This window comes from Passer montanus, unplaced genomic scaffold (assembly GCF_014805655.1).
Source record: "Passer montanus isolate IOZ18808 unplaced genomic scaffold, ASM1480565v1 scaffold58, whole genome shotgun sequence".
Lineage (NCBI taxonomy): Eukaryota > Metazoa > Chordata > Aves > Passeriformes > Passeridae > Passer > Passer montanus.
Window position 1 is genome coordinate 1,002,802 of NW_024370816.1, and position 16,009 is coordinate 1,018,810.

Here is a 16,009-nt window from a genome sequence, read left to right on the forward strand (position 1 = left end):
CTGTTAACAAGAGCATTTAATTGGGACACATTTTTGCATCCCACATTAGGTGTGACTCTTCGTTATGTGGTATGTTCACGGGTGACAGGAAAATTATGCCTTACATCTGCAGAGATGTGTAAATGCCTCATTAGCTTTAATAATTATCTGTTAGAAGGGCAGTTCCACAAGAAAATCTCTCTTACTGAAAAATGAAGGGACACAAAAAAACCAGTGCAACTGAATCATCACTGTCCTTGCTGAGTTAATTCACTTGTCCAGAAATATTTTTATAAACACATGAGTAATGAATGTTACATTGTAAAATATACATGAATGGGCTATATCACAAAAAGGTTATCAAGTAGCCCATGAAATCAGACACAGACTGTATTTTCAGACCTAAGCTAAATTCAGCCTGAATTTATGTTAATTCACATACGAGAGAGAAAAGAAAAAGAAGGTGGAAACGAAAAGATGTTGCTGTGACAAGTTACCAATTAAACTTTTTAGGAACAACTTAAAAAAAAACCTACGAGTATCAAAAATCAGTAGAATATTACTGATTCTCTATAGCTAAATATAATAATAAATATAATAATAAATTTTAAAAACCCCACACAAAACAAAAAAGCTACAGCACCTTCCTGGCACAAGGCATGTTATCCTGATAATAAAAAGTTCTCAAGGAAAGCTATACTATCCCACTTACACTGACAGCTCAGTTTTACAGCTAAATAAGGATTATATAAATCTTGGAGACCAAAACAAACCATTATCAACTTCTCACAATGAGAAAGTGGTGAGACAAATGAAGCACAACCTTCACAGTAGCAAACTACACATTGTGACACATCATTAAACAAAAAACTTAACCAGTTTATTATATTTAACATATTTACAAAATAGTACAAATTAAAGTACTGTAACTCCATTATTGCATGACATAAAACAACTCCATACAGGCAAAAGCAGCACATGAAAGAGATGCTCCAGAATACTTACGAAGTCTTTGGTACTCAAAATATAGTTTAAGATGCAGCATTAACTCAATGAATACAGGGCATTAAACACAGACAATGATATGCAGATTTACACCACAAAAGTAAAGTTTACCTATGGCTTTCATTCTTCTCAAAGGATGACCGCTGGACTTAGAAATTGCTTAAAAGCTTTACAACATTTTTAGGATGGAGAGAATACTCAGAATTATTCTAAAGCCAAGCTGTTGAAAATGACTGTTTTAGTTTTCAACTCTTACTGAATTTAACTGCCTCTTCTCAGAACTATATGACAGCCAAGCACTCAACACTTCACAGACCTAGAGCCTATTCCTCTGCCCCTTAAGCAGACAAAACTGGGAAGGAATCATCTTTGTCTCCTTAAGGAATATAGGATTAAGCTCACAGCAGACAACCAAACTGCGTGGCAAAACATGATCAAAGACTGCTTACTCTAGCCTACACTGCTGTACACATCATTTACAAAATTTTTATGCATCATCTACATATTTACAGATGCTCTCAATTACTCCATCAAGTAATGTACTCAACACAATCACAGTTTACATAATTTTGAGGTAAATCCTTGAAAAGTTAGAGCATTGGCAGAATTTCATCTGCAAGGCTGAATCTCTCAAGTTTCTAAGGAGAAGCTCCTCTCTTTCCCCTGGTCACACAGCACTGCCTGCCAGGTGGGTAAGACACTTGCAGAGATGAAGGGGATTTTGTGAACTCCCTGTGTTGTGCTTGATCCTTCTTGATGGCCAGGAAAGGCCCAAAAGAAGCAAAGAATCCTGAAGGCAGCCAAAGAGCAACCCAAATATGCACTAGCAGACTCTGCTCTGTGGACAAATAGTGGAGATTACAGTGCTTGTAGACTGGGAAAGCACTGCAGAGTTAAATCACGCAGTGTCAGTGCACACTAATTTTAAGATGCCAACAAAAAAAAGAGAACAGGCAAAAAGCAAAAGAGAGGATTAATTATCTTCATTTAAGAGCTTGATTTTCTTTCAAGTTCTCAAGTGACACTACTTAAATATTTAGAACTGCATATCTGAAGATATGCATCATCCACATTGGTTTTAGCTTGTAACTACATTTCTACTTCTTCATAATTACAGGCAACACTGCCTCACCAAGCAGTGGACACCACTCTACAAGGCCTGATCTTTCAAGCTGGCTAACCTAGACACATTTGGGAATGTTGAGAACACTGCAACAAGACAACTCCCTCATTGAACTGCCATTAACATCCCAGGCAACAAGAAAGCAAAGGGCAGAAAGAAGTTTGCAAGTTCCATTTGCAGTCACAAAGGGTGACAGAAACTCTGTGTAACTAGGAAAAGACAGTACTGAGTTGAAAGCATCGAAGCTCATCCAAATCAGTCAAGAGGTTAAGATAAACACTTTTGCTCTTGAGAAATGGCATCATCTTGCATTGGTATTTTCTCCTTCAGAATAAGTCTACAATATTTATTTAATGTTATTGCTGAAAACCTTCAACTCATCTTGTCATGACTATCCCCCAGTTGCACTTTTGTTGTCAGCTGCTTAAATGAAAAAACCTCACATAAAAAGGCTTGAGATGACAACAAAAGGATCACACAATTCCATTTGTGAATGTTTTTTAAAGCCATTCCACATCACTACACCTTTTTAGAATGCCTTTAAATAGATTGTTAGAAGATCCAGGCAGGACCTCTAAGTAGCCAGTTAAGTAATTTCATATGCATGAATGCTACTCATATTTACTACACATTTTCTTCAGAGTGTTTTTGTGAGTGTAAAATGGTTTGTAAGCTGATAAGTAAAGTAGTTTGATGTCTCAAGTCTACTGACTATACTTTATGCCCACTGGAATGATTGAAATCTGTTTTCTGCATGCAATGATAAGAAATAATAAGCCTTCATCTCCTTGTACCATCACAGATTTTAGCTGGAAGAGAAATGTTAAATATTCAGCCATTGCTAGTACTCATGGTCTAGTACAGGGTGAAATGAAAAGGAACAAAGAATTTTGTTTTCCAGAGATCTTCTGGGAAGGTGAGGGTTGGACTTTGTACTGATCCCCAGTGATGGCAAACTGGCAGCTTGTTTCTTGCACAGCTCTGGGGAAGGTAATAATCTGTCAGCCCAAACTTCTGTATAAATCCCAACATTAAGACTGGAAGGTTCAGACAGGCAAAAATGTTGCTGTTTAAATACTTAACAAGACCAATAACACATTGAAGATACAAATTTTTACAATCCCTGAAACCGCTGATCAGCAGAGGATAGTTTTTAATTCATTCGTCCTCTTCAACATAAGTTGATGGAAACCAGCCCACCTAAAAGGGGAAAAGCAGAACAAAATAATATATGAGATACACAAGGGTTTTTTTTAATAGCTGAGCTAGGCACAACAAGGATGGGTCTGTTCAGTAAATATATTAATAAGATTATAAAGATAAAACTTGGCTGACCTAACACAGAGTAAGTACCCTCAATAAAAGAAAACTTGCAGATATGACAGTTTGGAGACCAACACCCTCTATGTCACTTCCCCTAAAAAAATCTAAAACACATTTGCCCAGTTTGGAAGTCTAAAAGTTCAGAAAATGCCAACAGGCATTTCTTCTTACTACAGGGAAGACACTACTATTTTTTGAATGAGAAGTTAAACTTTTAACTGACTCTAGTCAGGTCCACAGAATCCTCTTCTAAAGGAAACACTGACTGATTTAATTGCTTTACATGGAGTTGAATTCCACTGCCACCAATGACAGGACACCACGCCACACAGGTGTTACACATGACACAATGAGACAGCAGAGTCTAGTGTCCTACACTTCAGAAGTTATAAAGTTATCTATATTCTGAAATTAATCCTGTGCCAAATAAAGTTTAGGTAAGACAAAGGATGTAATGTCATATATTTCTTATTTTATGTATTTCCTTTAGGTTTCTTCAGATTTCTTTATACCTAAAGTGAATTTAACATTCACAAAAGAACTCAAAACCAAATCTAGAGCATAACTAGAAGGGGTGACTGCAGAAATATTTAGACTACCTTGCCAAAATATGTCCAGAGGTGAGTTTATAATGTCATGTCCAGGACATGAAAGTTGCCAAGGAATGCCAGCATGTAACAGGGCATCTGTTAGAATGTGGGCAGCTGCGTTACAATGAGTTGTTCAGCTTTCTTCACATGTAAAATGTATGTAGCACAATGGGTATTTTTTCTTCTTCCCTATTTTTTCTGTCTAATTGACTATTTTAAAAGCTTTAACCGTTTAACATAACCAAGCTTATGTACACAATAAAAAAGATTCTTCAAATTGCATAAAGCTGTAAGTCTGGACATTCACTTCAATTGCACTTCCAACTATCATTTCCAGCTTCAGACAATTTACATTCTTCTCACATTCCTTGACCCTGCATCTCAGCACTTTAAACATGGAAAGAGCAGTCCCAAATGCTTCTGACTAATCTGCATTATAAGGCAGTAAACTAAGATTGAAACAATAAACCCTTTATAGGTCAAAACTGAAACTTCACTTCCAAGTCTCAGAGCAGGGTGTAAAGTGAGTTCATAAAAATCCCTGCTAAATATGTCACTTCATCTGGGCCACATTCCTAGAGATCAAAGAAGCAGCCTTCTATAAAAAGGTGGTTGATTCCATTGCATTGTGTTCTGGCAGAAAGATGTGGGAAATCATTCTGTGGTAAAGTGCTAAAGAGAGTTCCACAGCATCAGGAGCCTGACCCCAAATATCTGCGCAAAACAGTTCAAGAAAGGTCAACTGTAGCAGTGCTATTAATCCTGGTTATTTTCCAAACATATAACCTTGCCCAAATATTCAGCCTGGTAGGTCACATTAAATAACCAATAATTTAGATGCTGGGAAAGCTACCTGGCAAGAGTTCTGCCTTGCTTCTATGAAACAAAGATGAGAACACGTTCTGTCTTTTGAATTTAAATACACAATGTAGGAACACTTTTTTTTTAAACAAAATCACTGTCAGTGAAGGCGGAAAAAAACACAGGAAAAGAAAAATAAATAGTCTTACCCTTCCATTTACTTCACCTCTCCACCAGCCATTGGCACTCATCTTGGTGTAAATTTTGACAACGTCCCCCTTCAGCAAGGACAGCTCTCGCATGTCTCGTGCACAGAAGTCATACCTGGCTATGGCAATGCCAATCACCTTCGGGCTCAGCACTGCAAGGAAGCAGATGGTGATATTGTTAGGGCTGCTTAAATGAAGGCTACCAAACTACTGTAAACAGAAATACTGTAAAATATAAAACAGGGACTCGACAGCAACATACACTGGCATTCATTTTGTGCAAAAACATCTGCACTACAAACATCAAGAAGATTTAAATATAGGTTAATGGTGAAAAAGCTGAAGGGATTTTTTTTGTTATTTTTTGTATAGTCCTCTTTATTTTTAGAAGAAAAATCAAACTAGATGAGCCATAAATAAAATATTCCCCACCCTGAGATTGCTAAATACATTTGCAATTATTTTATTCTTGTGCTTCATAATAAAACTTGCTGCCAGGTATATGCATCAACATATTTTACAGGTCACTAATTTCTTTCCAAAAGAATTATTAGCATTTACAGTTGATTTAACTTTAGACCTCTAATGAAGCAAAACAAACAGAATAAGGCGCTGTTCTTTCAAAAAACAACTCTCCCAAGTTAAATATTAATGCACTTAAAACTGCAAGCTAACATCAGCATGAGCAAAAACTTACAGACTTTCCACAGGAAATTTACACGGATCATTTGTCACAATCTGCATTAATATTGACTGATGTAAATCTATTCTTTTCAGGAGTTTGTTTTGTAAATCACCATTGAATTTTTCTATAAAATTAAGGTTCAGTGAAATTAACACTTTATAGTTTTACAGTACTTCAACACAGAAGAATTTTGCCAATGGACATTTTAAACAATAAAAAGCTGTTAAGAATTTTTAAAAAGCAAAGGTACAAAAAGCCTCACTTCAAAAACCATCCTTGTTCCAAATAGTTTTATAAGAAATTGTTCCAACACTGATGTAGAATGTTCAAACTTGCAAAAGAAATCCTGAACAATTCCAGTGTGAGAACAGTAAGAGGATAGTAGGCATGGCCTAACAGATAAAAGACCTTGGACTTGAGCATTTCAGAAAGAATATCTACTACCCCATGGCATTTTGCAGTTGGATTATTTGGCCAAGGCATTTTTCAGGGTTTTTTTTCCCATTAATGCCACTGTTTTCCTATGTAAATTGCTGTAAGAGGAGTCCAGGAGCACAGGCATCCTTCCTCTGAAAAGATTTCAGATTAATTCATATGATCATGATGGATGACTTGATATAATGTACATAAATCATCTCTGTCCTCAGAACCCTTTCACATCTCTTAGAAATGCCCAATCTTCATTAGGAAATGCCTTTAAGATTCTAGTTTGGTGGTGCCTTCAACATTATAATACTATTTTTGGTTCATATGTAGATACCTTTAATTTAAATCAAGAACCCAAAACACAGCAGATGAGCTAAGAAACATTAACAGTTTCAGTTCTGCTTGTGTTTAAGTTTTCTTCTGCCTCCACTGGATCATAGATATGTAATAGTATTAGATATCTGAAAATCATATGTTCAAATACTTTCAGTTTAAAGAGAAAATACAAACAATTTATTTTAAACTAACAAGGAATACAATGTTTAAAATCTTGTTAGATGTATCACAGAAACAGAATGCCTGAAAAGCAGTTTTGACAACAGATAATGCCCCAGTTTATATCACATCACTAAAGTTTAGTCCAACATTTCTGACTGCTTATGTAGAGTATGCTTATCAGACATTGATAAATTACGTAAAAGATGCCATATAACAGAATCAGCCTCTCAGCTTATTGCTTATATTGATGTTACAAAACTCTAGGTGATATATTAAGCACATCAAAGCTTAAACATGCTTTTTTCCCCCTCTTAGCCAGTCAGATGCAGACGCTACTTGTTTAGATCCTGACATGAATGTAATGTCCTATACCTTATCAGCATTGCAGTAATCAATTTTACAGGGAAAGAGCACATCATGGGCAGCAATTGTTTTGGAGAAAGAAGAAAGAAGAGCAGTTATTGACTGGAGGGTCAGTAAGCACTCCCAGGCATGCAGCATTCACTGACGGATTTGGAGAAGCACTGCAGGATGCAAGGAGTGATTCTGGGGAGCAGAGTATAATTTCAGATTCTAGAAAGAAGATAAAGGGGCAAGGAAAAATTACAGGAAGCAAAGGTGAACAAATTTTGGAAAATGGGGAAGAAAAGAACTAGGAAGGGAAGAAATGCATAGAAAAATAATAAAGATAGAAAATAGCAAGGAAAATTAGGATAGAGAAGAAAGAGGAGCACATCTGGGAGAAAGGAGGACTTTTGACTCTTTTTCAAGTCACAAAGCAGAGAAGAAAAGGAGAAAAAAGCAAGAGAAATCAAAACCATATATCTTCAAAAGTCTTGAGGCAGAAAGTAGCAGAATTCAGATTAATTTAGAATCCAAGATCCATATTTTCAAATAAAAGTGAAGCTCATGATAGGAAATATATAAAAGAAAGCCAGATGAGTGATGGAATACAGGAAAATGACAGTGCTAATTTTGGAAAAAAATATTAACCATATCTCTCTGCTGACACAATCACAAAAACACCTTGAGTAGAGACGATCAGCCCTGAATACCCAATTAGTGCTGTCCCAGCATAAATTAAATTGAGGGAAGACAACACATGGAAAGGACACCTGGACAGATGGGAAAGAATGAACATTGAGTGAAGGACAGAAACAGGATAGCTACAGGAAGAACACAGAGAATGGGATTAACAGCATAGATCCATGGAAAGAAATGGCCCAACAGGTGAATGAAAGTGAATGAGAAATTAAAGGGACGGGGGAGGGAAGGAGAAAGTGTTAAAAAAGAAAATATGTTGTTAAAAACAGTAATAAATACATCTTGTGTAATAGAAGGGAGATACTCAGAGAGCTAATTGGAAATAGAGCAAGAAGTCCAAAGGAGGCAACTAAAAAGTGCATATGTGAATGAGAAAAATGTGTTTTTACTTAATCCAGCCTTTCCTTCTGCAAACAGAAGATGATGACTACAGGAACTATCATCAGCTTTGACTTACACTGGAGTATGTTGGACATTAACAGTGAAATAGATGTGCTGCAAATGAATTTTAATACTAGTTTGAGCCCCTGATGATGCATCTGGGGTGCAAACAACAGAGGTTCCTGTGATCACAGCAGGCTGGTCTAGCTCACATGCTTGAATTCCATGAAGGTCAATGTAGTATTATTAAAGCTGAGAGTAGTTGTTTCTCTCTCCTTGTGCTCTGGCCTCCTCATAAATCTGCAGCCATTGCCCTGAGGGTTGCTCCTGTGTATTAGTTTCCAAGCTCCTTGAAGCCTTGTACATTTACTGTTTCACCAAACCTCAGTGCCCTTATCCAGGCACAGGCAGCACCTTCAGTAGTGCTCAGCAGTCAACTTAACCTTCTCCTGTGTTACCAGCTTCCAGATCAGCAGAACTAAGTCAACTCTGAAGATACTTTTAAAAAAAGATACTTGTAATACCATGAAATAAGTATTTGGTCTTCTAATGTAGGCAAATTATTGGGCTATTTTTAAAAAGAAGCTTTACTACAAACATATGAAGCAATGCAGCTTAGCACTCAGAATATAATGGGTAGATATGCTTAATTAAGCACTGCAGATCAATATTTCCCTTTAATATTTTGTACTTGTGTAACAAAATACTTAAATTGGCCTATCATGATATGTAAGACATTGAAGTGATACCTATTATTGTAGTTATTAATGAGTTTTCTGATACAGCAGTTTTTCACATGAAAAGAAAGAACATCATTATCATTTATTGAAACCTCATTATGGGAATATATGGAAATGTGTGATAAGGTTAAAGTGAGTGAGTCTTGACTGCTGTTCTATCACCATAGGCCACTTCACAATTTTGTTCTCATGGAACAGATACCAGTTTCAGTAAGAATGGAATTTACAGTCAAGTACTGGGCAGCTGAATGCAAGATGTCCTCTCCTATCCCTGCCCAAAAGGACAAAAGCCCACAGTATTTACCTTGAGCAAAGAGCTAAAACTTAACTCCATGCTGTTTCAGATCAGGTGAGTGCTTCAGGGAGTCCAGCTGAGCATCATCACCACAGGGGAAACAGCTACACCAAAATGGCTCTCTACAGAGGTGTCCCTTTATAAAAGCAAATATCAACTGGAAGGGCACCTTCTAGCTTGGATTCTCAGTCATTGTTGTGACTACTGAAAGGAAGTATCTGCCCAGAAAATGTATGTATGTAATGGAAGAAACAACTGAGGGGCAAAACATCCAAGTGTAGTCTAAGACATGGAGACTGAAATCTCTGGGGTGAGTCAAGGGAGGGTCACCAGAGATGCTTTCAGCACAAGTAAGCTCAGTAAGCATTCTCCTACAGAGCTGCCACCTATGTTCTTTTCCCCTCAGGAAACTATGGAAAGCCCCAAGAATCCTTCTTAGAGCACTAAATAATTTGGACAACCTCTGTGGAGCAGGTGTAAAACATACTGCCCACTGAGATCTTGATGATTCCATCTGCATTTGTGCTTGACTCCTCCCTTCCCTAGAGCAAAAGCCGGTCCCAAACCTGCTGTGCACACCCCAGGCAGTGTTCTCCACCCCGTACACAAAGGCAGGCCAGTGTAACGTGAGCAAGTACTGCATTTTGCACATCAGTAGCTCCTTCCATGTGCTCCTCAAAGGCATTCACCTTCCTACTGGCAAAATTCTTCTTAAATTGTCCAGCGGAGCAGTTCACCTCTTTGCAGACCAGATCTTAGAGATCAGAGTAGGTGATACCCATACTGATGCACTGACTGAGGCTACCAGTGTTAATACTTTTAGCATTTTTATGCAGCCTCTTGAAATGATTGCATCTATTAAAGCCAGAGATGGTTAAATGGAAATAAATAAAACCATATTTAGAAAGCAGATGGGCAAAATTAATTAACAATGTTAATGCAGAATTTAAAGAAAGCATTCTCTACAAAAAAAAAACTACTGTATTCTAAGATGCTACTGCAGTATGGTTTGCTGCAGGGATGGGACGAATGTATTATTTACCAACAAGCAATGAGATTTCCATGTTTGTGCATTTGAACAAATACATTAAAAATATGTAGCTCATAGATGTCAACTGCACAGCAAATTAACAGTCAAGTGGTCACTGATGGAATCTGCTGCAACTATTGAGCTTTGCAACTCCTGTTCAAACTGCTCACTGCAATAAGCAGTAATATTTCAAAAGTTTAAGAGTTTTATTTTTGTTACATTCCAATAAAAACAAGTAATAACTCAGTTTTTGGAGTCAGAGAAGAGCTGAAGTATTAGATTCGTCCCTTCCCTCACTTGCTGCACACAGAAACAACAGAAGCAAATTTAGAAGAAATATAAAAGCAGTAAAGCAGTACCTGACCAGAAAGGAGTGGAGGAAGGGGGAACAAAGCTGTAGTCTGGAGGAGTTACAAAAGAAAACCCACAGAACAAAGAAGGGGCTTAGAGGAAAAAAAAGAGAAAAAGAGAAAAGCAAAAGAACATTGAAATATTGGCATAAGATTTAAATAATAGTTTTTTAACTATATAATTCATTGTTAATAAGGAAACTAAGGTTCCCTACTGAGGATGTCTGCAAGGAAATTGACTGTAATAACCAGAAAATTTGGATCTATGATTTAATTTTTAACAACTGCATTTTTCAAAGAGTAAAGTTGGAAGAAGTCACCCATTTCGGACTTCAGAGAAGTAAATTTTAACTGCAGCCTCCTGCAAATATTTTCAGATTTAACACAAGTTTTTTACATTCTTCTTGTGCCCCACTTCTTACCACTACAAAAGCAAGAACTCATGCATACATAAATCCTTTTAAGCCCAGCAACACTAGTCACATGCCCTTAATTAGGATACAGTCTAAGTTGACCTGGAGTCAACTCCAAACTATGGCATGGAAAAGAAGTATGCATTCTGCTCTGTAAATCATTAACATCAATAGGAATTCCACAGCTAAACCACATCCTCTAAGGCCCAAACAGAACTGCTCATATTTGCAGTTTCCCCAACTTGGAAAAAACCTCTTGAGCAAGCAAAAAAAGCTTGGCCTAGGCAGAACCAGCCCCTATAGCAGCTTCCCTGGGTGAAAGCCACAGGTGCCCTTGCTCTGTTGTCAACAAAACTAGGGGCAATGTACTTTTAAATGCAAAAATTAGATGAAATTATCTAGAATTGCTTCAAGTGAAACTAGAGTTTATTGACCTGCTCTCACATTTTGTCCCTCTTTTGAAGAGGCAATAAAGATATATAGTGTACATGTCTAATGAAGTTGGGATCTTTGCTCCCAGCTGCGATTTGGAAAGGTACATCCATCTCAACTGGATAAATGATAATGCAGCCTCTAAATTATAGCTAATAATATCTGTAATTACTGAACAGGAATTTTCCTTCAAAAAGTAGCAGGGTTATATTTATCACTTACAGCTACTTCTCTGAATTTATTCTTCTGACTACACATGAAACACAGTAATTTTGCTTCAAAACGGTACTTGCAGGAATGATGACTAGAATGATTTTATGCAAGAATCCATGGTGGAGGTAATGGTACAGCTTTGTGCATCTTACCTGGATGACAACAGATGCATTTGTGACAAGCAAACTACAAGCATGAATAAAATAAACAGAACTGATACTGTATTTTAACAGTGCTAAACCTTTCATTTAGAAATAAAAAATATCCCACAAGACAAACCAACAGCATTTTAGGTTAGTGTCTCACAGGACAAGAGAAGCGTGGCTCCAGGGCCTCTTACACTCTGGAAGCTCCCTTCTGATCCTTCCTAGTGATGATGCTCTCTCCACCTCTAACACGGAATGGACTATCTGGGATGCATGAGGGGTTCCTTTACACTGTAGCTAACAGCTCTGTGGGGAATTGTGCTACACAAACCAAGAGGGCCACTTGACCCAAAAGCAGTGCCCATGCTTAGAGGCAAACTAAAAACCTGCCTTTACTTGTCCAGAAGCACAATGGCAGAGTGGAACAGCAGCCCACAGGAACACACCCAGGTTAGGTGCTGTATGGACGATGGCTGGTCTTTAACTGAGCAGACTTTATCCCAATTTTTTTTCTCTGGTATAGCTGGAAGTTTGGTTTTGTGTGTCAAATTCTGGACAAGTAAACCTATGTGGGCAAGGAAATCCTGCTAGATTTCTACAGATAACTGATCTGTTTTGATGATAGGGTGGGTGTTGGTGTTGGCTTTAAGCAGAAAGGCTGAATTCCTTTGATTCCCTAAGGGTTGGGATGATACTTGCTTTGTTTTACTTTACTAACAGATTCTTTCACACAGTTAATGCATTAAGCATTAGTAGGTAGTTAATGCATTAAGCACAAGTAGGACGTGATAACTACTTAATATACCTACTCCTAGTTAACTGACAAAGAAAAATATCACTCAGGTAGAACTTGACTTCATTATTTAAGTTACATTAAAATTGAAATTTCATAAAGATTCTAATTTCTCGATATGATTGTGCTCTGCATCAGCAAATCAGAATAAAGTGCCATTATTCCACTCCACAGCGTAATGTCCACTTTTCTTCCCTTTTTGCCTTTATTTCATTAACTGGTTGATCATTCCTGTAATCTAATGTAAGAATTAGTATTTTTCTGTGGAGCAAAACAAAACTTGGTCATACTGTCTGTGTCTAGAAAAGCCTAAGACTGAAAAACTAAGAAGAAAGGACATACAATTTCCTAAAAAATCTTCCCAATTAAATTGAAGTTCTATATTGACAGAAGTAAACATCTGACAGCTTTTACAACCACATTAAAAGAAGCGTACAATGAATATAAGAACAACACAGGTGACATCTGCAAGGAGATGCAGATGTCACCTGTGTTGTTGGAAATGCAAAGTTCTAACCCAGGTGGGAAGCCAGAAACCAGAAAGGCAAAATAACTATCCCACTAGGAGATTTTTATTCTAAAAAATTATTCTAAAAATCGAGTAGATGCTGAAGCAAGAATCAAATTCCATGAAAACTGAAGAAGTTACAAGATGACTTATTATGATTCATATTAGAAATCACAAGTTAAATTAAATACCAGTTGTTTTTATTTTCCCAAATGGCTAGATGAAAACATAACAAATACCAAAAAAAATTAACATACGTCTTTCTTATTCTTTTCTGGGAAGTAAAGTCGATTTAGTATTGCCATCCAATTTCACAGCAGCTCAAAGACCTTGGCAGCAGAAAATGATAAAACTCTGTCAAAGTCTGCAGTGCTTCAACTAATGTTTTTTTGGAAATACTTTTCCCACTTATTCTGTCAGTTATATATCCTGAAAAAAAAGCTGATGTCTTTTCAAAAGTGGCTTCATTAAAAAAATCCAGATATGTGAATAGTATAGAGAAAAATACTGCATTAAACCCAAATCCTTCTTTAAATTAGCTTCAAACTGCCAAAGCCCATTGTATTCACTAGCTTCAGCCTCGTGCTGAGTAGCTGCAAAATGGGAAAAATATGAAGTGCCCCCTCTCTCTTCACCTACTTTGTCTGGCTTCCTTCAAACAACTATTTTTTTTGCACTTTGATTATGTGGAAAGAGATCAAAAACATCAGCTGTGTGGTGGTCCTCAGTGAGGGCTGTGAGTAAACTCCATGTCCAAATGCTGCCCCACATGACTTATTTGCTTCCTCTACTAAACCAAACCACAGCCTCAAGTTGCCCAAATTCTAAATTCAGCCCAGCAGGGTTCAAGGCCTTTCTTACATCAGCTTGGTAAAATGAACAAGACAACTTAAAACCCGAGCAGAGTGACCCTGATGGACTAATAATCATGGACATTTTGGTTAAACAAGAAAAACAAAACAAACAAGAAAAAAAAAAAAAAAACCAACCAAAAAAAAACCAACAAATGAAACACCACACTGTATTCGACACACTTTACTGTCCAATCCATGAAAGGAAGTGTCATTCAGAGTCTAGACAGAGCAGCAGAATTATGGAAATCTATTAGATTTTACATGAGGAGTTTGGGAATTGAAAGGTTTTTCAGGTCAGTTTGGTCTAAGACAAAACCTGCAGTTTGCACCAGCACAGTTTGTAACATCAAAGGGCTGATAGTTACTGTAGCCCTTCCTCATCCCCTGGACTAAAATGAGAGCATCCCCCAGTCATTTCTCTTGCTCTCCCACATACTGCCTATAAGGTCTTGTAAAAGATGATGTTTTCTTTTGTATGATGACTGAAGTGAATGAGGATGTACCATAAATCTTGTATCCTGTAAAGCAGGAAAGGATTGAGCTCTGGCAGAACAAGAAGCTGGTGGATAGTACAGATATATTCAAACTGAGATACATTCTAACTGGCCTAAGGAAAAAGACAGAAAACAATCTGGTTCCTCTCACAGTCAATAATAACACAAAAAAAAGCAAAGTAAATCAAGCAGGACATGTTCTCTCAACAATTAAAGCCTCAGTGCTGTGCAGAGGCAAGGGATGAGGCAAGCACAAGAGATGGCAAGAGGAAGAGAAGAGAGAAGCACAGGGAGACCACAAGCTAAGGGAGAGCAAAGAACAGGGCAAAGAAATTCACCAGGAATGGACATGAACACCACAGAGAGGAGACAACTGACAGAAGTCCTGGGAAGCAGTGAAGGAGAACAGAAATGGAAAGATGAATTGGGAAGTAGAGACTACATGAAATGCCAGGGACACGCTGGTTTCTCACATTGATTTGTCCTAAATTATCTTCACTTTAACTAGGAGAGGAAGAAAGCCTCCAAAGTTACAGAAATGTTATGGAACAGAGGCAAACAAGAAAACAAAAGCTCACAAACACAGCAAATGAAAGTAACAAAGCCACCACCATCATCACAAAGACTAGACTGGGCTTTCAGGGCTTTTACAGCAGTCTTCATATTGTTAAAATCCCCATTAATTTTTATTTTCCTCTTATTATCTGTTACAGTACAAAGATGCAGCCAATGACTGCAGAACAGAAAATCTAATATTTGCTCTTTGACAGAAACATTATATATTTTCCAGAGGCCAGACACGTGGTAGGTTTTATCATTAACATTGAACCTGTCCATGTTCTAAAAATCATGCTAATTTCCACTTAAATTGTAATAGCTTAAATAAAGGACAGCAGGTGCATTGCAAGCCTTCTCAGTTTATCTCTAAACTTCACAACTTTTTAACTGCTGTTTACATTGGACAGTAGTCCATTAACTTTTGAAGCTTAGTAAGGGAACTCTAATAAACATGCAATGTTTAAAAACATGCATAAAAATAATTATGATATAGTAAATCTAATTTTTTTTTACACAATTATTTGGTATTACTGAGACGCTACTTCATAGGGCTATGCTACAAGACTGATTTATTTAAATCCCCTTTTAAGGATTAGAAATTGTCACAGATATTAACACTTGTAGCTGCACATATGCAAATTTCTTAAGAAACTAGGCAAGATGCAGTTTAATCTCTCACCAACATGTCTAATAGAATTTTTGAATATCGGGGAGATTTTAAGTTTGGCAGCAAGACAAGCTTGCTAGACATGTTTATAAATCTCCTGGCAGATCTGAATCTGCTTAGCTTCCAAAAATCCTAGCTAAAAGCACTGCCATAGTAATTGGTTATATGTCAATAATGGAAGATGAAAATGTTTCAAGTACCTTGCCCTTTTAACACATATATATACATACACACACACATATATATTTATATGACAGAGTGTAATACACAAAAATTTATAATCCTCACCATTGCCAGCTGTTCTGTTACTCCTCTGTCCCACTGAGTTTTCAGATTCTTTGTATGGAAACTGAAGAGTAGTATCCAAACTTCGAAAACCTTCTTTGAGAGAGTGGTGCTTGTAGTATTCTACGAGTTCCTTTCAGAAAGGAAAAACACTTGCATTGGAAATT

General features: G+C 37.1%; 1 protein-coding gene across 1 annotated transcript in view; it reads right to left on the reverse strand.

Moving 5' to 3' along the window:
• Positions 1–837: 837 nt before the first annotated feature.
• The window catches only part of VAV3 (vav guanine nucleotide exchange factor 3), a 147,367-nt gene continuing 132,195 nt past the window's right edge, over positions 838–16,009 (reverse strand). Inside the window, exons 25-27 of the mRNA XM_039726393.1 lie at positions 15,846–15,975; positions 5,031–5,182; positions 838–3,307 (exon numbers count right to left, since the gene is read on the reverse strand). Of these exons, the coding sequence (XP_039582327.1) occupies positions 3,266–3,307; positions 5,031–5,182; positions 15,846–15,975 (324 nt within the window). The 3' untranslated portion in view covers positions 838–3,265. The remainder of the gene's footprint in view (positions 3,308–5,030; positions 5,183–15,845; positions 15,976–16,009) is intronic.